Consider the following 27,500-nt stretch of genomic DNA (forward strand, 5'->3'; position numbering starts at 1 on the left):
TCTTCTCTATCACCTGAAGCAGCTGACGGTGCCATCGCGGTGCAGGCCTCGGTGCATGCCGAGGCCGAGGCACACTCCCTACCAGATCTGTCCACCCAACCAGAACCAATATCTTCCAGAACCACTTCCACCATGACAGATCCACCAAACGATTGGTCGCCTTATAGGGAAGAAGATTCGGACAGTCAGTCCGAAATCGCCCCAGATCCTCCTGCCTCCCCAAAAGCACAACGCACTCCTTGCCCGAGTTCCAATCCCTGTGTTAGATGGGAAGAGGAACTCGTTATTATCGAGGACCAGGGAGAGTGCGAGCAGAATAATGACGGCAGCTCACAAAGGGTGACCCTAAGCCCAGACAAAATCGGCAGCCTTAGAACAGCCACACAGGCCCGTATTAATATGGAGCTCAAGGTGCCTTCTGCAACACCATGTGACTCCAGTGAGGGTGTTCCAAATAGGCACATAAACACACCCAGAAAAATGATAGAGTGGAAACTGACTGTCCGTAAGAAATACCTGGTCATTGGGGATTCCAACCTCTCCAGGATTCCCCCCTTTAAGAACCCAGACCTCCAAATAGAAAGCTATCCGGGGGCCACGTTCAGACACATGGAGGCCGTGATAAACAAAATCCCGGTCTCCAATGATGTTGAGCACCTTATTTTAGCACTGGGCATCAACAGTCGGACTCAAAACGCCAAAGACACTGCCATTAAACAAATGCAGGCGGCGGTAAGAGCGGCGAAAGAAAAATTCCCGGTTGCGCAGATTTGGGTTCCGGAACTGAACTATTCGGGGATGCTTCCAACAAAGGAGCAAACACAACTTAACATCCTGAGTGGTTACATCACGGCCAACCTAAATCATATTCCGGCCCTGCCCAGATCAGAATTCCACACTGAAAGTGACAATATTCATTGGACAGTGAATACAGCCGGAAAAATGCTGGAACATTGGCTTCAACATTTAAATTAAATCTCCCCATAAGCCTACATACACAGGAGGGGAACAAAAATGTGGTTGTTTTAGCCAAAAAAAACAAAATCACTCACCCACAATTCAGCCTGCTTAATAGAGGCCTAACCTTTATTCCAGCATGGAAAATCAGTAAACAATATAACAGGAAGCAAATGCGATATGATCTGCAACAATACCACCGAAGACTAAAATTGGCATCTTATTTTCAAAATGACAAAGATCAAACTCCCCCACCTTTCACACCTAAATCAGACTGGGTCCCACCCATGGATAAACTGCCCACTGAGCTTCTCACCTTGTTTGATACAGACCTTGGATCCTTCAAGAGACACTGCAGACCATGTTGGGAACAACTTAACCTCACTCCTGAGGAAATCAGTGCGCTTGAGGAGTTAAAGGGCAACCAAAACATCGTTATCAAGCCGGCTGACAAGGGCAGTGCAACGGTTATTATGGACCGTGAACAATATCTATGGGAGGGAAACAGACAATTACAGGATAAAAATTATTACAAAAAATTAGACAAACCCATCTATCCAGACACCGTACCCCTAGTCAAAGAAATAGTTCAGATCCTGTATACAAAAAAGCATATAAATGCCAAACAGAAGTCCTATCTCTTGGGTGACACAGAGCCCAGGAGCAGGAGATTCTACATGCTCCCTAAAATACACAAGGATCCGGCCAAATGGAGCAAACCCCACGAAATTCCTCCAGGAAGGCCTATAGTGTCGGATTGCGGAAGCGAAACGTACTATACGGCCGAATTCCTGGACTTTTATTTAAATCCCCTTTCCACGGGCCACCCTAGCTATTTAAGAGACACATATGACTTCATTCAAAAAGTTAAAGGACTTGAAATTCCCCAAGAGGCTGTCCTGTTCACTATGGACATTGACAGCCTTTACACAAATATCGACATCCAGGAAGGAATACAGGCCGTAAAAAATATCTTTAAAAAATACCCAGACAAATCCAGGCCTGATAAAGAACTCATCCAATTATTAGAAATAAATCTAAAAAGGAACGACTTTGAGTTCAATGGGGAATTCTTCCTTCAGATTAAGGGAACAGCGATGGGGAAGAAGTTTGCTCCGGCCTACGCCAACATATTTATGGCAGAATGGGAGACCTCGGCCCTATCCCGAAGCCATAAACGGCCTCTTTATTATTTTAGATATCTTGATGATATTTGGGGAGTTTGGACACACACAGAGAGGGAGTTTGAAGAATTTCTGACAACACTTAACAACCACAACCCATCCATAAAACTGAAATCCTCCATTAGTCAGCTCTCGGTGGATTTTTTGGACACCACGACATACAAAGGCCCGGATTTTAGTTCCACACACAAATTGGACATCAAGGTATTTTTTAAGGAAACAGACACACACGCTCTACTGCACAAGGAGAGCTTTCACCCTAAACACACTTACTCTGGCCTGGTGAAATCACAACTCCTGAGGTTTCGTCGCATATGTACCCGAGAACGGGACTTCGTGGAAGCGACACGAATCCTCTTTAGAGCACTCAGGAACAGAGGTTATAAAAGGTCCTTTTTGAGAAGGATTTTTAAATCCTACCTCACAATAGGAACCCGGGCGGAAGGCACCAGCGTGCCGCTCGTCCTGACATATTCCTCTGTCTCTGTGAAGCTCATCAGGGAGATAAGGTCCAATTTTATGCAAATATTGGGACAAACACCAAGATTCAGAGACCACAAAGTCATTGCAGCTTTCAGGAAAAGCAAAAACCTGCAAGACTATTTGGTCAGGGCCAAACTCAATCCTCTCCAGCAGGGAAAACCTAAACATCAGGGACAATACCTGGAACAAAAACAACACATTCAAAACAGATTTACCAAGGAAGTCTTCACCACTCATCGCTCAAGTACAGTGCACAGCAAAAATTGTGTTTACCTCATTTCCTGTAATCAATGTGGAGCCCAATATGTTGGAGAGACGGGCAACACTATCTTGATCAGGATGACACAACACAAACACAACATATTAAAAGAAAAACAAATGGATACTTACCTGGTCAAACACTTCCGGGAGCATGGATGGGAAGCTCTCAGGGTCATGGTCCTACAGGCAAACCCACAATGGTCTGTGCCCCTGAGGAAAAGAGCAGAGAGAATTTGGATTCAGAAACTAAGTACTGTTTATCCCCAAGGCCTCAATGAGAGGTGAATAAAATATTCTTAGGGGGCATTGATGGCCTGTGCAAACAGGTTAGCACCTTCCTCTGACTCTAAACCTAACCCTAACCCTAATTTCTATCCCTAACCCTAAATCCTAACCCTAATTTCTATCCCTAACCCTAAGCCCTAACCTTAACCTAAACCTAACCCTAATTCTAAAACCTAACCCTAACCCTGAATTGTATCCCTAACCACAACCCTAACCCTAACCTTAACCCTAATTTCTATCCCTAACCCTAATTTCTAACCATAACCCTACATCCTAATCCTAACCCCAAAACCTAAACCCAACCCTAACCCTAAACCTAACCCTAATTTCTATCCCTAACCCTAAAACCTAACCTTAACCTTTATTTCTATCTCTAACCCTAACCCTAATTTCTAGGCCTAACCCTAAAACCTAACCCTAACTTCTAACCCTAACCCCAAAACCTAACCCCAACCCTAACCCTAAACTTAACCCTAATTTCTATCCCTAACCCTAACCCTAAAACCTAACCTTAACCCTAATTTCTGTCCCTAACCCTAACCCTAAAACCTAACCTTAACCCTAATTTCTATCCCTAATCCTAATTTCTAGCCCTAACCCTAAATCCTATCCCTAAACCCTAACCCCAACCCTAACCCTAATTTCTATCCCTAACTCTAAAACCTAACCTTAACCCTAATTTCCATCACTAACCCTAACCCTAATTTCTATCCCTAACCCTAAATCTAACCTTAACCCTAATTTCTATCCCTAACCCTAAATCCTAATCCTAACCCTAATTTCTAACCCTAAAACCTAACCTTAACCCTTAACTCTAACCCTAACTCTAATTTCTAGCCCTAACCATAAATCCTAATCCTAACCCTAAATCCTAACACTTACCCTAATTTCTAGCCCTAACCCTAAAACCTAACCTTAACCCTAATCTCTATCCCTAACCCTAATTTCTAACCCTAATCCTAAATCCTAATCCTAACCCTAACCCCCAATTTCTATCCCTAACCCTTAATCCTAACCTTAACCCTAAACCTAACCGCTAACCTTAACCCCAACCCTAACCGGCCCGTGCCTCATGCCTGTTAAAAACCTAGGGTCATGCAAAATTCTTTAATTCATTAATTATTAATCTAATTATTATTAAATAATTCATTTAATTCATTAATCCTCATCAAATTTCAAAAAATGCCTTTTCTCAATACACTGAAATACAGGTGTATTCTATTGGCTGAGAACTATTTCTTTTTGAAATTGAGTTGGGAAATGGTTCTCATTGGCTCATTTGAATTGGACCCGCCCCTTTACACTATATAAGAGGCTGCTCAGAGGACTGAATCTTCCCCACTTCTTCCAGCTCGATTAGAGACACACTCAAGCTTTATTTTGATCCTGAATCTATTTTATTTTCAAAGAAAGAATATTTTTTGCAAATACTCTGAACAAGCCTGCCTGAAGAAGGTTCTAAAGGAACCGAAACGTTGCAACGGCTTGTTCCATTTTTATTTGAATCTTTTGAAAAAAAACATTTCTTTTGAGAATATTTCTATTTTGTTTTATTTTATTATATTATATTTTCCTCATTTAAACTGAGGCAACTGCTCAGTTTATTTTCAAGCTCTCAGAGAGAATTTGTTTTTCAGGAAAATATTTCTTTGAAAGCACATTTTATTATTTTTATTTAAAATCAGGCAACTGCTTGATTTGATTTTCAAATTCTCAGAGAGAATTATTTTTGAAAAATTAAAAAAAACAAAGATCCTTGATTTCAGTTCTATTTCATTTTATTTCAATACACAAAAGCATTCCAAGTAAATATTTTGTTTAAAACGCAATAGAAAAGCCTTTTGAAAAAATGATTCTGCCAGACAGAGATGGTTGGATGGTTGTCACCCGTGGACGCAGGCGTGCTGTCCAAAACACACCTATGCACCGTCCTCACCACCATACGGGACACCATTCACAAGGAGAGAGGTCATTCTCTTATGCAGATGTGGTTAAATATGGCAATAACCAAAACCTACGTCATGCACAGGGACAAAGGGCCCTCTCCTATGCAAATGCAGTAAAATTTTCAGGCCACACGAGGGCACCAAATACTTACCGTACTGCATCACGTCAGCGGTCTTTCAGACCACAATTTTTTGAACCTCAGGTCCATTGGGGACCTGTCACAATGATTACACAAAAACCAAATCAAACATGGGCAACTCGTCCACAACACCAAAAAAAGCACACACGGCAGAGACAAAATGTGGTTCAAAAGCAATCAGATGACCCGGATTTTGTCATAAAAACCCGTACCATGTTTAAAATTATTAAACTGGTGCATCACAAAAACAATGTGAGCCAAGAACAACCTCCTGCATTGACCAAGATGGAGAAAAATCTATCTGAGGTCATCAAACCAGCTCTGCCAAACCCCACAACACAAGCCCTTATAGATGGTAATGCTAAAAACTGGGCCTATACCACCATGTTGATCCTTAAAAACCATTATGAGGACACATTGGTGGAAGAAATTGCCAAGCTGCAGCACTATCCTTCCCGGGGCTGGGAAGAATGTTTTAACACTGCTGTGTTATGGGCAAAACGAGGGATTGGTAAAAGACTGAGGTATAGATCAATACAGGATACTCACACACTGATAGGGGACAAATATAAGATCCCTACACCCACTGCTGATGTGGAGGAGGCGAGAGAGGAAGCAGAGACGCAAAGTGTCCCTGCTGCTTCTTCTCTATCACCTGAAGCAGCTGACGGTGCCATCGCGGTGCAGGCCTCGGTGCATGCCGAGGCCGAGGCACACTCCCTACCAGATCTGTCCACCCAACCAGAACCAATATCTTCCAGAACCACTTCCACCATGACAGATCCACCAAACGATTGGTCGCCTTATAGGGAAGAAGATTCGGACAGTCAGTCCGAAATCGCCCCAGATCCTCCTGCCTCCCCAAAAGCACAACGCACTCCTTGCCCGAGTTCCAATCCCTGTGTTAGATGGGAAGAGGAACTCGTTATTATCGAGGACCAGGGAGAGTGCGAGCAGAATAATGACGGCAGCTCACAAAGGGTGACCCTAAGCCCAGACAAAATCGGCAGCCTTAGAACAGCCACACAGGCCCGTATTAATATGGAGCTCAAGGTGCCTTCTGCAACACCATGTGACTCCAGTGAGGGTGTTCCAAATAGGCACATAAACACACCCAGAAAAATGATAGAGTGGAAACTGACTGTCCGTAAGAAATACCTGGTCATTGGGGATTCCAACCTCTCCAGGATTCCCCCCTTTAAGAACCCAGACCTCCAAATAGAAAGCTATCCGGGGGCCACGTTCAGACACATGGAGGCCGTGATAAACAAAATCCCGGTCTCCAATGATGTTGAGCACCTTATTTTAGCACTGGGCATCAACAGTCGGACTCAAAACGCCAAAGACACTGCCATTAAACAAATGCAGGCGGCGGTAAGAGCGGCGAAAGAAAAATTCCCGGTTGCGCAGATTTGGGTTCCGGAACTGAACTATTCGGGGATGCTTCCAACAAAGGAGCAAACACAACTTAACATCCTGAGTGGTTACATCACGGCCAACCTAAATCATATTCCGGCCCTGCCCAGATCAGAATTCCACACTGAAAGTGACAATATTCATTGGACAGTGAATACAGCCGGAAAAATGCTGGAACATTGGCTTCAACATTTAAATTAAATCTCCCCATAAGCCTACATACACAGGAGGGGAACAAAAATGTGGTTGTTTTAGCCAAAAAAAACAAAATCACTCACCCACAATTCAGCCTGCTTAATAGAGGCCTAACCTTTATTCCAGCATGGAAAATCAGTAAACAATATAACAGGAAGCAAATGCGATATGATCTGCAACAATACCACCGAAGACTAAAATTGGCATCTTATTTTCAAAATGACAAAGATCAAACTCCCCCACCTTTCACACCTAAATCAGACTGGGTCCCACCCATGGATAAACTGCCCACTGAGCTTCTCACCTTGTTTGATACAGACCTTGGATCCTTCAAGAGACACTGCAGACCATGTTGGGAACAACTTAACCTCACTCCTGAGGAAATCAGTGCGCTTGAGGAGTTAAAGGGCAACCAAAACATCGTTATCAAGCCGGCTGACAAGGGCAGTGCAACGGTTATTATGGACCGTGAACAATATCTATGGGAGGGAAACAGACAATTACAGGATAAAAATTATTACAAAAAATTAGACAAACCCATCTATCCAGACACCGTACCCCTAGTCAAAGAAATAGTTCAGATCCTGTATACAAAAAAGCATATAAATGCCAAACAGAAGTCCTATCTCTTGGGTGACACAGAGCCCAGGAGCAGGAGATTCTACATGCTCCCTAAAATACACAAGGATCCGGCCAAATGGAGCAAACCCCACGAAATTCCTCCAGGAAGGCCTATAGTGTCGGATTGCGGAAGCGAAACGTACTATACGGCCGAATTCCTGGACTTTTATTTAAATCCCCTTTCCACGGGCCACCCTAGCTATTTAAGAGACACATATGACTTCATTCAAAAAGTTAAAGGACTTGAAATTCCCCAAGAGGCTGTCCTGTTCACTATGGACATTGACAGCCTTTACACAAATATCGACATCCAGGAAGGAATACAGGCCGTAAAAAATATCTTTAAAAAATACCCAGACAAATCCAGGCCTGATAAAGAACTCATCCAATTATTAGAAATAAATCTAAAAAGGAACGACTTTGAGTTCAATGGGGAATTCTTCCTTCAGATTAAGGGAACAGCGATGGGGAAGAAGTTTGCTCCGGCCTACGCCAACATATTTATGGCAGAATGGGAGACCTCGGCCCTATCCCGAAGCCATAAACGGCCTCTTTATTATTTTAGATATCTTGATGATATTTGGGGAGTTTGGACACACACAGAGAGGGAGTTTGAAGAATTTCTGACAACACTTAACAACCACAACCCATCCATAAAACTGAAATCCTCCATTAGTCAGCTCTCGGTGGATTTTTTGGACACCACGACATACAAAGGCCCGGATTTTAGTTCCACACACAAATTGGACATCAAGGTATTTTTTAAGGAAACAGACACACACGCTCTACTGCACAAGGAGAGCTTTCACCCTAAACACACTTACTCTGGCCTGGTGAAATCACAACTCCTGAGGTTTCGTCGCATATGTACCCGAGAACGGGACTTCGTGGAAGCGACACGAATCCTCTTTAGAGCACTCAGGAACAGAGGTTATAAAAGGTCCTTTTTGAGAAGGATTTTTAAATCCTACCTCACAATAGGAACCCGGGCGGAAGGCACCAGCGTGCCGCTCGTCCTGACATATTCCTCTGTCTCTGTGAAGCTCATCAGGGAGATAAGGTCCAATTTTATGCAAATATTGGGACAAACACCAAGATTCAGAGACCACAAAGTCATTGCAGCTTTCAGGAAAAGCAAAAACCTGCAAGACTATTTGGTCAGGGCCAAACTCAATCCTCTCCAGCAGGGAAAACCTAAACATCAGGGACAATACCTGGAACAAAAACAACACATTCAAAACAGATTTACCAAGGAAGTCTTCACCACTCATCGCTCAAGTACAGTGCACAGCAAAAATTGTGTTTACCTCATTTCCTGTAATCAATCTGGAGCCCAATATGTTGGAGAGACGGGCAACACTATCTTGATCAGGATGACACAACACAAACACAACATATTAAAAGAAAAACAAATGGATACTTACCTGGTCAAACACTTCCGGGAGCATGGATGGGAAGCTCTCAGGGTCATGGTCCTACAGGCAAACCCACAATGGTCTGTGCCCCTGAGGAAAAGAGCAGAGAGAATTTGGATTCAGAAACTAAGTACTGTTTATCCCCAAGGCCTCAATGAGAGGTGAATAAAATATTCTTAGGGGGCATTGATGGCCTGTGCAAACAGGTTAGCACCTTCCTCTGACTCTAAACCTAACCCTAACCCTAATTTCTATCCCTAACCCTAAATCCTAACCCTAATTTCTATCCCTAACCCTAAGCCCTAACCTTAACCTAAACCTAACCCTAATTCTAAAACCTAACCCTAACCCTGAATTGTATCCCTAACCACAACCCTAACCCTAACCTTAACCCTAATTTCTATCCCTAACCCTAATTTCTAACCATAACCCTACATCCTAATCCTAACCCCAAAACCTAAACCCAACCCTAACCCTAAACCTAACCCTAATTTCTATCCCTAACCCTAAAACCTAACCTTAACCTTTATTTCTATCTCTAACCCTAACCCTAATTTCTAGGCCTAACCCTAAAACCTAACCCTAACTTCTAACCCTAACCCCAAAACCTAACCCCAACCCTAACCCTAAACTTAACCCTAATTTCTATCCCTAACCCTAACCCTAAAACCTAACCTTAACCCTAATTTCTGTCCCTAACCCTAACCCTAAAACCTAACCTTAACCCTAATTTCTATCCCTAATCCTAATTTCTAGCCCTAACCCTAAATCCTATCCCTAAACCCTAACCCCAACCCTAACCCTAATTTCTATCCCTAACTCTAAAACCTAACCTTAACCCTAATTTCCATCACTAACCCTAACCCTAATTTCTATCCCTAACCCTAAATCTAACCTTAACCCTAATTTCTATCCCTAACCCTAAATCCTAATCCTAACCCTAATTTCTAACCCTAAAACCTAACCTTAACCCTTAACTCTAACCCTAACTCTAATTTCTAGCCCTAACCATAAATCCTAATCCTAACCCTAAATCCTAACACTTACCCTAATTTCTAGCCCTAACCCTAAAACCTAACCTTAACCCTAATCTCTATCCCTAACCCTAATTTCTAACCCTAATCCTAAATCCTAATCCTAACCCTAACCCCCAATTTCTATCCCTAACCCTTAATCCTAACCTTAACCCTAAACCTAACCGCTAACCTTAACCCCAACCCTAACCGGCCCGTGCCTCATGCCTGTTAAAAACCTAGGGTCATGCAAAATTCTTTAATTCATTAATTATTAATCTAATTATTATTAAATAATTCATTTAATTCATTAATCCTCATCAAATTTCAAAAAATGCCTTTTCTCAATACACTGAAATACAGGTGTATTCTATTGGCTGAGAACTATTTCTTTTTGAAATTGAGTTGGGAAATGGTTCTCATTGGCTCATTTGAATTGGACCCGCCCCTTTACACTATATAAGAGGCTGCTCAGAGGACTGAATCTTCCCCACTTCTTCCAGCTCGATTAGAGACACACTCAAGCTTTATTTTGATCCTGAATCTATTTTATTTTCAAAGAAAGAATATTTTTTGCAAATACTCTGAACAAGCCTGCCTGAAGAAGGTTCTAAAGGAACCGAAACGTTGCAACGGCTTGTTCCATTTTTATTTGAATCTTTTGAAAAAAAACATTTCTTTTGAGAATATTTCTATTTTGTTTTATTTTATTATATTATATTTTCCTCATTTAAACTGAGGCAACTGCTCAGTTTATTTTCAAGCTCTCAGAGAGAATTTGTTTTTCAGGAAAATATTTCTTTGAAAGCACATTTTATTATTTTTATTTAAAATCAGGCAACTGCTTGATTTGATTTTCAAATTCTCAGAGAGAATTATTTTTGAAAAATTAAAAAAAACAAAGATCCTTGATTTCAGTTCTATTTCATTTTATTTCAATACACAAAAGCATTCCAAGTAAATATTTTGTTTAAAACGCAATAGAAAAGCCTTTTGAAAAAATGATTCTGCCAGACAGAGATGGTTGGATGGTTGTCACCCGTGGACGCAGGCGTGCTGTCCAAAACACACCTATGCACCGTCCTCACCACCATACGGGACACCATTCACAAGGAGAGAGGTCATTCTCTTATGCAGATGTGGTTAAATATGGCAATAACCAAAACCTACGTCATGCACAGGGACAAAGGGCCCTCTCCTATGCAAATGCAGTAAAATTTTCAGGCCACACGAGGGCACCAAATACTTACCGTACTGCATCACGTCAGCGGTCTTTCAGACCACAATTTTTTGAACCTCAGGTCCATTGGGGACCTGTCACAATGATTACACAAAAACCAAATCAAACATGGGCAACTCGTCCACAACACCAAAAAAAGCACACACGGCAGAGACAAAATGTGGTTCAAAAGCAATCAGATGACCCGGATTTTGTCATAAAAACCCGTACCATGTTTAAAATTATTAAACTGGTGCATCACAAAAACAATGTGAGCCAAGAACAACCTCCTGCATTGACCAAGATGGAGAAAAATCTATCTGAGGTCATCAAACCAGCTCTGCCAAACCCCACAACACAAGCCCTTATAGATGGTAATGCTAAAAACTGGGCCTATACCACCATGTTGATCCTTAAAAACCATTATGAGGACACATTGGTGGAAGAAATTGCCAAGCTGCAGCACTATCCTTCCCGGGGCTGGGAAGAATGTTTTAACACTGCTGTGTTATGGGCAAAACGAGGGATTGGTAAAAGACTGAGGTATAGATCAATACAGGATACTCACACACTGATAGGGGACAAATATAAGATCCCTACACCCACTGCTGATGTGGAGGAGGCGAGAGAGGAAGCAGAGACGCAAAGTGTCCCTGCTGCTTCTTCTCTATCACCTGAAGCAGCTGACGGTGCCATCGCGGTGCAGGCCTCGGTGCATGCCGAGGCCGAGGCACACTCCCTACCAGATCTGTCCACCCAACCAGAACCAATATCTTCCAGAACCACTTCCACCATGACAGATCCACCAAACGATTGGTCGCCTTATAGGGAAGAAGATTCGGACAGTCAGTCCGAAATCGCCCCAGATCCTCCTGCCTCCCCAAAAGCACAACGCACTCCTTGCCCGAGTTCCAATCCCTGTGTTAGATGGGAAGAGGAACTCGTTATTATCGAGGACCAGGGAGAGTGCGAGCAGAATAATGACGGCAGCTCACAAAGGGTGACCCTAAGCCCAGACAAAATCGGCAGCCTTAGAACAGCCACACAGGCCCGTATTAATATGGAGCTCAAGGTGCCTTCTGCAACACCATGTGACTCCAGTGAGGGTGTTCCAAATAGGCACATAAACACACCCAGAAAAATGATAGAGTGGAAACTGACTGTCCGTAAGAAATACCTGGTCATTGGGGATTCCAACCTCTCCAGGATTCCCCCCTTTAAGAACCCAGACCTCCAAATAGAAAGCTATCCGGGGGCCACGTTCAGACACATGGAGGCCGTGATAAACAAAATCCCGGTCTCCAATGATGTTGAGCACCTTATTTTAGCACTGGGCATCAACAGTCGGACTCAAAACGCCAAAGACACTGCCATTAAACAAATGCAGGCGGCGGTAAGAGCGGCGAAAGAAAAATTCCCGGTTGCGCAGATTTGGGTTCCGGAACTGAACTATTCGGGGATGCTTCCAACAAAGGAGCAAACACAACTTAACATCCTGAGTGGTTACATCACGGCCAACCTAAATCATATTCCGGCCCTGCCCAGATCAGAATTCCACACTGAAAGTGACAATATTCATTGGACAGTGAATACAGCCGGAAAAATGCTGGAACATTGGCTTCAACATTTAAATTAAATCTCCCCATAAGCCTACATACACAGGAGGGGAACAAAAATGTGGTTGTTTTAGCCAAAAAAAACAAAATCACTCACCCACAATTCAGCCTGCTTAATAGAGGCCTAACCTTTATTCCAGCATGGAAAATCAGTAAACAATATAACAGGAAGCAAATGCGATATGATCTGCAACAATACCACCGAAGACTAAAATTGGCATCTTATTTTCAAAATGACAAAGATCAAACTCCCCCACCTTTCACACCTAAATCAGACTGGGTCCCACCCATGGATAAACTGCCCACTGAGCTTCTCACCTTGTTTGATACAGACCTTGGATCCTTCAAGAGACACTGCAGACCATGTTGGGAACAACTTAACCTCACTCCTGAGGAAATCAGTGCGCTTGAGGAGTTAAAGGGCAACCAAAACATCGTTATCAAGCCGGCTGACAAGGGCAGTGCAACGGTTATTATGGACCGTGAACAATATCTATGGGAGGGAAACAGACAATTACAGGATAAAAATTATTACAAAAAATTAGACAAACCCATCTATCCAGACACCGTACCCCTAGTCAAAGAAATAGTTCAGATCCTGTATACAAAAAAGCATATAAATGCCAAACAGAAGTCCTATCTCTTGGGTGACACAGAGCCCAGGAGCAGGAGATTCTACATGCTCCCTAAAATACACAAGGATCCGGCCAAATGGAGCAAACCCCACGAAATTCCTCCAGGAAGGCCTATAGTGTCGGATTGCGGAAGCGAAACGTACTATACGGCCGAATTCCTGGACTTTTATTTAAATCCCCTTTCCACGGGCCACCCTAGCTATTTAAGAGACACATATGACTTCATTCAAAAAGTTAAAGGACTTGAAATTCCCCAAGAGGCTGTCCTGTTCACTATGGACATTGACAGCCTTTACACAAATATCGACATCCAGGAAGGAATACAGGCCGTAAAAAATATCTTTAAAAAATACCCAGACAAATCCAGGCCTGATAAAGAACTCATCCAATTATTAGAAATAAATCTAAAAAGGAACGACTTTGAGTTCAATGGGGAATTCTTCCTTCAGATTAAGGGAACAGCGATGGGGAAGAAGTTTGCTCCGGCCTACGCCAACATATTTATGGCAGAATGGGAGACCTCGGCCCTATCCCGAAGCCATAAACGGCCTCTTTATTATTTTAGATATCTTGATGATATTTGGGGAGTTTGGACACACACAGAGAGGGAGTTTGAAGAATTTCTGACAACACTTAACAACCACAACCCATCCATAAAACTGAAATCCTCCATTAGTCAGCTCTCGGTGGATTTTTTGGACACCACGACATACAAAGGCCCGGATTTTAGTTCCACACACAAATTGGACATCAAGGTATTTTTTAAGGAAACAGACACACACGCTCTACTGCACAAGGAGAGCTTTCACCCTAAACACACTTACTCTGGCCTGGTGAAATCACAACTCCTGAGGTTTCGTCGCATATGTACCCGAGAACGGGACTTCGTGGAAGCGACACGAATCCTCTTTAGAGCACTCAGGAACAGAGGTTATAAAAGGTCCTTTTTGAGAAGGATTTTTAAATCCTACCTCACAATAGGAACCCGGGCGGAAGGCACCAGCGTGCCGCTCGTCCTGACATATTCCTCTGTCTCTGTGAAGCTCATCAGGGAGATAAGGTCCAATTTTATGCAAATATTGGGACAAACACCAAGATTCAGAGACCACAAAGTCATTGCAGCTTTCAGGAAAAGCAAAAACCTGCAAGACTATTTGGTCAGGGCCAAACTCAATCCTCTCCAGCAGGGAAAACCTAAACATCAGGGACAATACCTGGAACAAAAACAACACATTCAAAACAGATTTACCAAGGAAGTCTTCACCACTCATCGCTCAAGTACAGTGCACAGCAAAAATTGTGTTTACCTCATTTCCTGTAATCAATGTGGAGCCCAATATGTTGGAGAGACGGGCAACACTATCTTAATCAGGATGACACAACACAAACACAACATATTAAAAGAAAAACAAATGGATACTTACCTGGTCAAACACTTCCGGGAGCATGGATGGGAAGCTCTCAGGGTCATGGTCCTACAGGCAAACCCACAATGGTCTGTGCCCCTGAGGAAAAGAGCAGAGAGAATTTGGATTCAGAAACTAAGTACTGTTTATCCCCAAGGCCTCAATGAGAGGTGAATAAAATATTCTTAGGGGGCATTGATGGCCTGTGCAAACAGGTTAGCACCTTCCTCTGACTCTAAACCTAACCCTAACCCTAATTTCTATCCCTAACCCTAAATCCTAACCCTAATTTCTATCCCTAACCCTAAGCCCTAACCTTAACCTAAACCTAACCCTAATTCTAAAACCTAACCCTAACCCTGAATTGTATCCCTAACCACAACCCTAACCCTAACCTTAACCCTAATTTCTATCCCTAACCCTAATTTCTAACCATAACCCTACATCCTAATCCTAACCCCAAAACCTAAACCCAACCCTAACCCTAAACCTAACCCTAATTTCTATCCCTAACCCTAAAACCTAACCTTAACCTTTATTTCTATCTCTAACCCTAACCCTAATTTCTAGGCCTAACCCTAAAACCTAACCCTAACTTCTAACCCTAACCCCAAAACCTAACCCCAACCCTAACCCTAAACTTAACCCTAATTTCTATCCCTAACCCTAACCCTAAAACCTAACCTTAACCCTAATTTCTGTCCCTAACCCTAACCCTAAAACCTAACCTTAACCCTAATTTCTATCCCTAATCCTAATTTCTAGCCCTAACCCTAAATCCTATCCCTAAACCCTAACCCCAACCCTAACCCTAATTTCTATCCCTAACTCTAAAACCTAACCTTAACCCTAATTTCCATCACTAACCCTAACCCTAATTTCTATCCCTAACCCTAAATCTAACCTTAACCCTAATTTCTATCCCTAACCCTAAATCCTAATCCTAACCCTAATTTCTAACCCTAAAACCTAACCTTAACCCTTAACTCTAACCCTAACTCTAATTTCTAGCCCTAACCATAAATCCTAATCCTAACCCTAAATCCTAACACTTACCCTAATTTCTAGCCCTAACCCTAAAACCTAACCTTAACCCTAATCTCTATCCCTAACCCTAATTTCTAACCCTAATCCTAAATCCTAATCCTAACCCTAACCCCCAATTTCTATCCCTAACCCTTAATCCTAACCTTAACCCTAAACCTAACCGCTAACCTTAACCCCAACCCTAACCGGCCCGTGCCTCATGCCTGTTAAAAACCTAGGGTCATGCAAAATTCTTTAATTCATTAATTATTAATCTAATTATTATTAAATAATTCATTTAATTCATTAATCCTCATCAAATTTCAAAAAATGCCTTTTCTCAATACACTGAAATACAGGTGTATTCTATTGGCTGAGAACTATTTCTTTTTGAAATTGAGTTGGGAAATGGTTCTCATTGGCTCATTTGAATTGGACCCGCCCCTTTACACTATATAAGAGGCTGCTCAGAGGACTGAATCTTCCCCACTTCTTCCAGCTCGATTAGAGACACACTCAAGCTTTATTTTGATCCTGAATCTATTTTATTTTCAAAGAAAGAATATTTTTTGCAAATACTCTGAACAAGCCTGCCTGAAGAAGGTTCTAAAGGAACCGAAACGTTGCAACGGCTTGTTCCATTTTTATTTGAATCTTTTGAAAAAAAACATTTCTTTTGAGAATATTTCTATTTTGTTTTATTTTATTATATTATATTTTCCTCATTTAAACTGAGGCAACTGCTCAGTTTATTTTCAAGCTCTCAGAGAGAATTTGTTTTTCAGGAAAATATTTCTTTGAAAGCACATTTTATTATTTTTATTTAAAATCAGGCAACTGCTTGATTTGATTTTCAAATTCTCAGAGAGAATTATTTTTGAAAAATTAAAAAAAACAAAGATCCTTGATTTCAGTTCTATTTCATTTTATTTCAATACACAAAAGCATTCCAAGTAAATATTTTGTTTAAAACGCAATAGAAAAGCCTTTTGAAAAAATGATTCTGCCAGACAGAGATGGTTGGATGGTTGTCACCCGTGGACGCAGGCGTGCTGTCCAAAACACACCTATGCACCGTCCTCACCACCATACGGGACACCATTCACAAGGAGAGAGGTCATTCTCTTATGCAGATGTGGTTAAATATGGCAATAACCAAAACCTACGTCATGCACAGGGACAAAGGGCCCTCTCCTATGCAAATGCAGTAAAATTTTCAGGCCACACGAGGGCACCAAATACTTACCGTACTGCATCACGTCAGCGGTCTTTCAGACCACAATTTTTTGAACCTCAGGTCCATTGGGGACCTGTCACAATGATTACACAAAAACCAAATCAAACATGGGCAACTCGTCCACAACACCAAAAAAAGCACACACGGCAGAGACAAAATGTGGTTCAAAAGCAATCAGATGACCCGGATTTTGTCATAAAAACCCGTACCATGTTTAAAATTATTAAACTGGTGCATCACAAAAACAATGTGAGCCAAGAACAACCTCCTGCATTGACCAAGATGGAGAAAAATCTATCTGAGGTCATCAAACCAGCTCTGCCAAACCCCACAACACAAGCCCTTATAGATGGTAATGCTAAAAACTGGGCCTATACCACCATGTTGATCCTTAAAAACCATTATGAGGACACATTGGTGGAAGAAATTGCCAAGCTGCAGCACTATCCTTCCCGGGGCTGGGAAGAATGTTTTAACACTGCTGTGTTATGGGCAAAACGAGGGATTGGTAAAAGACTGAGGTATAGATCAATACAGGATACTCACACACTGATAGGGGACAAATATAAGATCCCTACACCCACTGCTGATGTGGAGGAGGCGAGAGAGGAAGCAGAGACGCAAAGTGTCCCTGCTGCTTCTTCTCTATCACCTGAAGCAGCTGACGGTGCCATCGCGGTGCAGGCCTCGGTGCATGCCGAGGCCGAGGCACACTCCCTACCAGATCTGTCCACCCAACCAGAACCAATATCTTCCAGAACCACTTCCACCATGACAGATCCACCAAACGATTGGTCGCCTTATAGGGAAGAAGATTCGGACAGTCAGTCCGAAATCGCCCCAGATCCTCCTGCCTCCCCAAAAGCACAACGCACTCCTTGCCCGAGTTCCAATCCCTGTGTTAGATGGGAAGAGGAACTCGTTATTATCGAGGACCAGGGAGAGTGCGAGCAGAATAATGACGGCAGCTCACAAAGGGTGACCCTAAGCCCAGACAAAATCGGCAGCCTTAGAACAGCCACACAGGCCCGTATTAATATGGAGCTCAAGGTGCCTTCTGCAACACCATGTGACTCCAGTGAGGGTGTTCCAAATAGGCACATAAACACACCCAGAAAAATGATAGAGTGGAAACTGACTGTCCGTAAGAAATACCTGGTCATTGGGGATTCCAACCTCTCCAGGATTCCCCCCTTTAAGAACCCAGACCTCCAAATAGAAAGCTATCCGGGGGCCACGTTCAGACACATGGAGGCCGTGATAAACAAAATCCCGGTCTCCAATGATGTTGAGCACCTTATTTTAGCACTGGGCATCAACAGTCGGACTCAAAACGCCAAAGACACTGCCATTAAACAAATGCAGGCGGCGGTAAGAGCGGCGAAAGAAAAATTCCCGGTTGCGCAGATTTGGGTTCCGGAACTGAACTATTCGGGGATGCTTCCAACAAAGGAGCAAACACAACTTAACATCCTGAGTGGTTACATCACGGCCAACCTAAATCATATTCCGGCCCTGCCCAGATCAGAATTCCACACTGAAAGTGACAATATTCATTGGACAGTGAATACAGCCGGAAAAATGCTGGAACATTGGCTTCAACATTTAAATTAAATCTCCCCATAAGCCTACATACACAGGAGGGGAACAAAAATGTGGTTGTTTTAGCCAAAAAAAACAAAATCACTCACCCACAATTCAGCCTGCTTAATAGAGGCCTAACCTTTATTCCAGCATGGAAAATCAGTAAACAATATAACAGGAAGCAAATGCGATATGATCTGCAACAATACCACCGAAGACTAAAATTGGCATCTTATTTTCAAAATGACAAAGATCAAACTCCCCCACCTTTCACACCTAAATCAGACTGGGTCCCACCCATGGATAAACTGCCCACTGAGCTTCTCACCTTGTTTGATACAGACCTTGGATCCTTCAAGAGACACTGCAGACCATGTTGGGAACAACTTAACCTCACTCCTGAGGAAATCAGTGCGCTTGAGGAGTTAAAGGGCAACCAAAACATCGTTATCAAGCCGGCTGACAAGGGCAGTGCAACGGTTATTATGGACCGTGAACAATATCTATGGGAGGGAAACAGACAATTACAGGATAAAAATTATTACAAAAAATTAGACAAACCCATCTATCCAGACACCGTACCCCTAGTCAAAGAAATAGTTCAGATCCTGTATACAAAAAAGCATATAAATGCCAAACAGAAGTCCTATCTCTTGGGTGACACAGAGCCCAGGAGCAGGAGATTCTACATGCTCCCTAAAATACACAAGGATCCGGCCAAATGGAGCAAACCCCACGAAATTCCTCCAGGAAGGCCTATAGTGTCGGATTGCGGAAGCGAAACGTACTATACGGCCGAATTCCTGGACTTTTATTTAAATCCCCTTTCCACGGGCCACCCTAGCTATTTAAGAGACACATATGACTTCATTCAAAAAGTTAAAGGACTTGAAATTCCCCAAGAGGCTGTCCTGTTCACTATGGACATTGACAGCCTTTACACAAATATCGACATCCAGGAAGGAATACAGGCCGTAAAAAATATCTTTAAAAAATACCCAGACAAATCCAGGCCTGATAAAGAACTCATCCAATTATTAGAAATAAATCTAAAAAGGAACGACTTTGAGTTCAATGGGGAATTCTTCCTTCAGATTAAGGGAACAGCGATGGGGAAGAAGTTTGCTCCGGCCTACGCCAACATATTTATGGCAGAATGGGAGACCTCGGCCCTATCCCGAAGCCATAAACGGCCTCTTTATTATTTTAGATATCTTGATGATATTTGGGGAGTTTGGACACACACAGAGAGGGAGTTTGAAGAATTTCTGACAACACTTAACAACCACAACCCATCCATAAAACTGAAATCCTCCATTAGTCAGCTCTCGGTGGATTTTTTGGACACCACGACATACAAAGGCCCGGATTTTAGTTCCACACACAAATTGGACATCAAGGTATTTTTTAAGGAAACAGACACACACGCTCTACTGCACAAGGAGAGCTTTCACCCTAAACACACTTACTCTGGCCTGGTGAAATCACAACTCCTGAGGTTTCGTCGCATATGTACCCGAGAACGGGACTTCGTGGAAGCGACACGAATCCTCTTTAGAGCACTCAGGAACAGAGGTTATAAAAGGTCCTTTTTGAGAAGGATTTTTAAATCCTACCTCACAATAGGAACCCGGGCGGAAGGCACCAGCGTGCCGCTCGTCCTGACATATTCCTCTGTCTCTGTGAAGCTCATCAGGGAGATAAGGTCCAATTTTATGCAAATATTGGGACAAACACCAAGATTCAGAGACCACAAAGTCATTGCAGCTTTCAGGAAAAGCAAAAACCTGCAAGACTATTTGGTCAGGGCCAAACTCAATCCTCTCCAGCAGGGAAAACCTAAACATCAGGGACAATACCTGGAACAAAAACAACACATTCAAAACAGATTTACCAAGGAAGTCTTCACCACTCATCGCTCAAGTACAGTGCACAGCAAAAATTGTGTTTACCTCATTTCCTGTAATCAATGTGGAGCCCAATATGTTGGAGAGACGGGCAACACTATCTTGATCAGGATGACACAACACAAACACAACATATTAAAAGAAAAACAAATGGATACTTACCTGGTCAAACACTTCCGGGAGCATGGATGGGAAGCTCTCAGGGTCATGGTCCTACAGGCAAACCCACAATGGTCTGTGCCCCTGAGGAAAAGAGCAGAGAGAATTTGGATTCAGAAACTAAGTACTGTTTATCCCCAAGGCCTCAATGAGAGGTGAATAAAATATTCTTAGGGGGCATTGATGGCCTGTGCAAACAGGTTAGCACCTTCCTCTGACTCTAAACCTAACCCTAACCCTAATTTCTATCCCTAACCCTAAATCCTAACCCTAATTTCTATCCCTAACCCTAAGCCCTAACCTTAACCTAAACCTAACCCTAATTCTAAAACCTAACCCTAACCCTGAATTGTATCCCTAACCACAACCCTAACCCTAACCTTAACCCTAATTTCTATCCCTAACCCTAATTTCTAACCATAACCCTACATCCTAATCCTAACCCCAAAACCTAAACCCAACCCTAACCCTAAACCTAACCCTAATTTCTATCCCTAACCCTAAAACCTAACCTTAACCTTTATTTCTATCTCTAACCCTAACCCTAATTTCTAGGCCTAACCCTAAAACCTAACCCTAACTTCTAACCCTAACCCCAAAACCTAACCCCAACCCTAACCCTAAACTTAACCCTAATTTCTATCCCTAACCCTAACCCTAAAACCTAACCTTAACCCTAATTTCTGTCCCTAACCCTAACCCTAAAACCTAACCTTAACCCTAATTTCTATCCCTAATCCTAATTTCTAGCCCTAACCCTAAATCCTATCCCTAAACCCTAACCCCAACCCTAACCCTAATTTCTATCCCTAACTCTAAAACCTAACCTTAACCCTAATTTCCATCACTAACCCTAACCCTAATTTCTATCCCTAACCCTAAATCTAACCTTAACCCTAATTTCTATCCCTAACCCTAAATCCTAATCCTAACCCTAATTTCTAACCCTAAAACCTAACCTTAACCCTTAACTCTAACCCTAACTCTAATTTCTAGCCCTAACCATAAATCCTAATCCTAACCCTAAATCCTAACACTTACCCTAATTTCTAGCCCTAACCCTAAAACCTAACCTTAACCCTAATCTCTATCCCTAACCCTAATTTCTAACCCTAATCCTAAATCCTAATCCTAACCCTAACCCCCAATTTCTATCCCTAACCCTTAATCCTAACCTTAACCCTAAACCTAACCGCTAACCTTAACCCCAACCCTAACCGGCCCGTGCCTCATGCCTGTTAAAAACCTAGGGTCATGCAAAATTCTTTAATTCATTAATTATTAATCTAATTATTATTAAATAATTCATTTAATTCATTAATCCTCATCAAATTTCAAAAAATGCCTTTTCAACCCTAACCCTGAATTGTATCCCTAACCACAACCCTAACCCTAACCTTAACCTAATCCTAACCTTAACCCTAATTTCTATCCCTAACCCTAATTTCTTACCATAACCCTACATCCTAATCCTAACCCCAAAACCTAAACCCAACCCTAACCCTAAACCTAACCCTAATTTCTATCCCTAACCCTAAAACCTAACCTTAACCTTTATTTCTATCCCTAACCCTAACCCTAATTTCTAGGCCTAACCCTAAAACCTAACCCTAACTTCTAACCCTAACCCCAAAACCTAACCCCAACCCTAACCCTGAACTTAACCCTAATTTCTATCCCTAACCCTAACCCTAAAACCTAACCTTAACCCTAATTTCTGTCCCTAACCCTAACCCTAAAACCTAACCTTAACCCTAATTTCTATCCCTAACCCTAATCCTAATTTCTAGCCCTAACCCTAAGTCCTATCCCTAAAACCTAACCCCAACCCTAACCCTAATTTCTATCCCTTTCTTTAAAACCTAACCTTAACCCTAATTTCTATCCCTAACCCTAACCCTAACCCTTAACCCTAACCCTAACCCTAACCCTAACCCTGTATCCCTAACCACAACCCTAACCCTAACCTTAACCTAATCCTAACCTTAACCCTAATTTCTATCCCTAACCCTAATTTCTAACCATAACCCTACATCCTAATCCTAACCCCAAAACCTAAACCCAACCCTAACCCTAAACCTAACCTTTATTTCTATCCCTAACCCTAACCCTAATTTCTAGGCCTAACCCTAAAACCTAACCCTAACTTCTAACCCTAACCCCAAAACCTAACCCCAACCCTAACCCTAAACTTAACCCTAATTTCTATCCCTAACCCTAACCCTAAAACCTAACCTTAACCCTAATTTCTATCCCTAACCCTAATCCTAATTTCTAGCCCTAACCCTAAATCCTATCCCTAAAACCTAACCCCAACCCTAACCCTAATTTCTATCCCTAACTCTAAAACCTAACCTTAACCCTAATTTCCATCCCTAACCCTAACCCTAATTTCTATCCCTAACCCTAAATCTAACCTTAACCCTAATTTCTATCCCTAACCCTAAATCCTAATCCTAACCCTAATTTCTAACCCTAACCCTAAAACCTAACCTTAACCCTTAACTCTAACCCTAACTCTAATTTCTAGCCCTAACCATAAATCCTAATCCTAACCCTAAATCCTAACCCTAACCCTAATTTCTAGCCCTAAACCTAAAACCTAACCTTAACCCTAATTTCTATCCCTAACCCTAATTTCTAACCCTAATCCTAAATCCTAACCCCCAATTTCTATCCCTAACCCTTAATCCTAACCTTAACCCTAAACCTAACCGCTAACCTTAACCCTAACCCTAACCCTAACCCTAACCTTAACCCTAAACCTAACCGCTAACCTTAACCCCAACCCTAACCGGCCCGTGCCTCATGCCTGTTAAAAACCTAGGGTCATGCAAAATTCTTTAAATCATTAATTATTAATTTAATTATTATTAAATAATTCATTTAATTCATTAATCCTCATCAAATTTCAAAAAATGCCTTTTCTCAATACACTGAAATACAGGTGTATTCTATTGGCTGAGAACTATTTCTTTTTGAAATTGAGCTGGGAAATGGTTCTCATTGGCTCATTTGAATTGGACCCGCCTCTTTACACTATATAAGAGGCTGCTCAGAGGACTGAATCTTCCCCACTTCTTCCAGCTCGATTAGAGACACACTCAAGCTTTATTTTGATCCTGAATCTATTTTATTTTCAAAGAAAGAATATTTTTTGCAAATACTCTGAACAAGCCTGCCTGAAGAAGGTTCTAAGGGAACCGAAACGTTGCAACGGCTTGTTCCATTTTCTTTTGAATCTTTTGAAAAAAATATTTTGAGAATATTTCTATTTTGTTTTATTTAATTTTATTTTTCTCATTTAAACTGAGGCAACTGCTCAGTTTATTTTCAAGCTCTCAGAGAGAATTTATTTTCAGGAAAATATTTCTTCAAAAGCACATTTTATTATTTTTATTTAAAATCAGGCAACTGCTTGATTTTATTTTCAAATTCTCAGAGAGAATTATTTTTGAAAAATTAAAAAAAAAAAAAAAAAACAAAGATTCTTGATTTCAGTTCTGTATTTTATTTTATTTCAATACACAAAAAACATCCCAAATAAATATTTTGTTTAAAAAGCAATAGAAAAGAAAAGCTTTTCGGAAAATATGATTCTGCCAGACAGAGATGGTTGGATGGTTGTCACCCGTGGACGCAGGCGTGCTGTCCGAAACACAGCTATGCACCGTCCTCACCACCGTACGGGACACCATCCACAAGGAGAGAGGCCATTCTCTTATGCAGACGTGGTTAAATATGGCAATAACCAGAACCTACGTCATGCACAGGAACAAAGGGCCCTCTTCTATGCAAATGCAGTTAAATTTTCAGGCCACACGAGGGCACCAAATACTTACCGTACTGCATCACATCAGCGGTCTTTCAGACCACAATTTTTTGAACCTCAGGTCCGTTGGGGACCTGTCACAGGGATCCCACAAAAAACAAATCAATCATGGACAACTCGTCCACAACAGCAAAAAACGAGCACACAACAGAGACAAAAAAATGTTGCTCAAAAGCAATCAGATGACCCAGATTTTGTTACAAAAACCCGTACCTTGTTTAAAATAATTAAACTGGTACACCACAAAAATAATGTGAGCCATGAACAACCTCCTGCATTGACCAAGATGGAGAAAAATCTATCCGAGGTCATTAAACCAGCTCTGCCAAATCCCACAACACAAGCCCTTATAGAAGGCAATGCTAAAAACTGGGCCTATACCACCATGTTGATCCTTAAAAACCACTATGAGGACACATTGGTGGAAGAAATGGCCAAGCTGCAGCACTATCCTTCCCAGGGCTGGGAAGAATGCTTTAACACTGCTGTGTTATGGGCAAAACGTGGGATTGGTAAAAGACTGAGATACAAATCAATACAGGATGCTCACACACTGATAGGTGACAAATGGAAGATCCCTACACCCACTACTGAGGTGGAGGAAGCGAGAGAGGAAGCAGAGACGCAAAATGTCCTTGCTGCTTCTTCTCTACCACCTGACACAGCGGGCGGTGCCATAGCGGTGCAGGTCTTTGTGCACGCTGAGGCCGAGGCACACTCCCTACCAGATTTGTCCACCCAACCAGTACCAAAATCTTCCAGAACAACTTCCACCATGACAGATCCACCAAACGATTGGTCCCCTTTTAGGGAAGAGGATTCGGACAGTCAGTCCGATATCACGCTAGATCCTCCCTCCTCCCCAAAAGCACAACGCACTCCTCACCCGAGTTCCAATCCCTGTGTTAGATTGGAAGAGGAACTCGTTATTATCGAGGATCAGGGAGAGTGCGAACAGAATAATGACGGCAGCTCACAAAGGGTGACCCTAAGCCCAGACAAAATCGGCAGCCTTAGAACAGCCACACAGGCCCGTATTAACGTGGAGCTCAGGGTGCCTTCTGCAACACCATGTGACTCCAGTGAGGGTGTTCCAAACAGGCACATAAACACTTCCAGAAAGATGATTGAGTGGAAACTAACTGTCCGAAAAAAATGGCTGATTATTGGGGATTCCAATCTCTCCAGGATTCCCCCCTTTAAGAACCCAGACCTCCAAATAGAAAGCTATCCTGGGGCCACGTTCAGACACATGGAGGCCGTGATAAATAAAATCTTGGTCTCGAATGATGTAGAGCATCTTATTTTAGCGCTGGGCATTAACAGTCGGACTCAAAACGCCAAAGACACTGCCATTAAACAAATGCAGGCGGCAGTAAGAGCGGCGAAAGAAAAATTCCCGCTTGCTCGGATTTGGGTTCCGGAACTAAACTTTTCAGGAACGCTCCCAACAAAAGAGCAAACACAATTAAACATCCTGAGTGGTTACATCACTGCCAACCTGAATCATATTCCGGCCCTGCCCAGATCAGAGTTCCACACGGAGAGTGACAATATTCACTGGACAGGGAGTACAGCCGGAAAAATGCTGGAACATTGGCTTCAATATTTAAATTAAACCTCCCCATAAGCCTGCATGCACAGGAGGGGAACAAAAATGTGGTTGTTTTGGCCAAGAAAACCAAAATCACTCACCCACAATTCAGCCTGCTTAATAGAGGCCTAACTTTTATTCCAGCATGGAAAATTAACAGACAATATAGCGGGAGGCAAATGCGGTATGATCTGCAACAATACCACCGAAGACTAAAATTGGCATCTTATTTTCAAAATGACACAGATCAAACTCCCCCACCTTTCACACCTAAATCGGACTGGGTCCCACCCATGGATAAACTGCCCACTGAACTTCTCACATTGTTTGATACAGACCTTAGATCCTTCAAGAGACACTGCAGACCATATTGGGAACAACGTAACCTCACTCCTGAGGAAATCAGTGCTCTTGAAGAACTAAAAAATAACCAAAACATTATCATCAAACCAGCTGACAAGGGCAGTGCAACGGTTATTATGGACCGTGAGCAATATCTGTGGGAAGGGTACAGACAATTACAGGATAGAACTTATTATAAAAAATTAGACAAACCCATTTATCCAGACACCGTACCCCTAGTCAAAGAAATAGTTCAGATCCTGTATACAAAAAAGCACATAAATGCCAAACAGAAGTCCTATCTCTTGGGGGACACAGAGCCCAGGAGCAGGAGATTCTACATGCTCCCTAAAATACATAAAGATCCGGCCAAATGGAGCAAACCCCACGAAATTCCTCCAGGAAGGCCTATAGTATCGGATTGCGGAAGCGAAACGTACTATACGGCCGAATTCCTGGACTTTTATTTAAATCCCCTTTCCACGGGCCACCCTAGCTATTTAAAAGACACATATGACTTCATTCAAAAAGTTAAAGCACTTGAAATTCCCCAAGAGGCTGTCCTGTTCACTATGGACATTGACAGCCTTTACACAAATATCGACATCCAGGAAGGAATACAGGCCGTAAAAAATATTTTTCAAAAATACCCAGACAAATCCAGGCCTGATAAAGAACTCATCCAGTTGTTAGAAATAAATCTAAAGAGGAACGACTTTGACTTCAATGGGGAATTCTTCCTTCAAATTAAGGGAACAGCGATGGGGAAGAAGTTTGCTCCGGCCTACGCCAACATATTTATGGCAGAATGGGAGACCTCGGCCCTATCCCGAAGCCATAAACGGCCTCTTTATTATTTTAGATATCTTGATGATATATGGGGAGTTTGGACACACACAGAGAGGGAGTTTGATGAGTTTTTAACAACACTTAACAACCATAACCCATCCATAAAACTGAAATCCTCCATCGGCCAGCTCTCGGTGGATTTTTTGGACACCACGACTTACAAGGGCCCGGATTTCAG

General features: G+C 42.3%; 2 protein-coding genes across 2 annotated transcripts in view; both read right to left on the bottom strand.

Annotated features, from left to right (window-relative positions):
* LOC310741295 (cytochrome c oxidase subunit 5B, mitochondrial-like) overlaps positions 1-27,500 on the bottom strand; it is a 195,660-nt gene that overhangs the window by 66,095 nt on the left and 102,065 nt on the right. The gene's annotated exons all lie outside the window — the stretch shown is intronic.
* Positions 14,807-27,500, bottom strand: part of LOC310740613 (uncharacterized protein) — a gene marked incomplete at its 3' end in the record, with an annotated part of 50,202 nt that continues 37,508 nt past the window's right edge. Inside the window, exons 4-5 of the mRNA XM_083567479.1 lie at positions 20,709-20,789; positions 14,807-14,891 (exon numbers count right to left, since the gene is read on the bottom strand). Of these exons, the coding sequence (XP_083423605.1) occupies positions 14,807-14,891; positions 20,709-20,789 (166 nt within the window). The remainder of the gene's footprint in view (positions 14,892-20,708; positions 20,790-27,500) is intronic.

This window comes from Silurus aristotelis, assembly GCF_946808225.1.
Source record: "Silurus aristotelis genome assembly, chromosome: 18".
NCBI lineage: Eukaryota > Metazoa > Chordata > Actinopteri > Siluriformes > Siluridae > Silurus > Silurus aristotelis.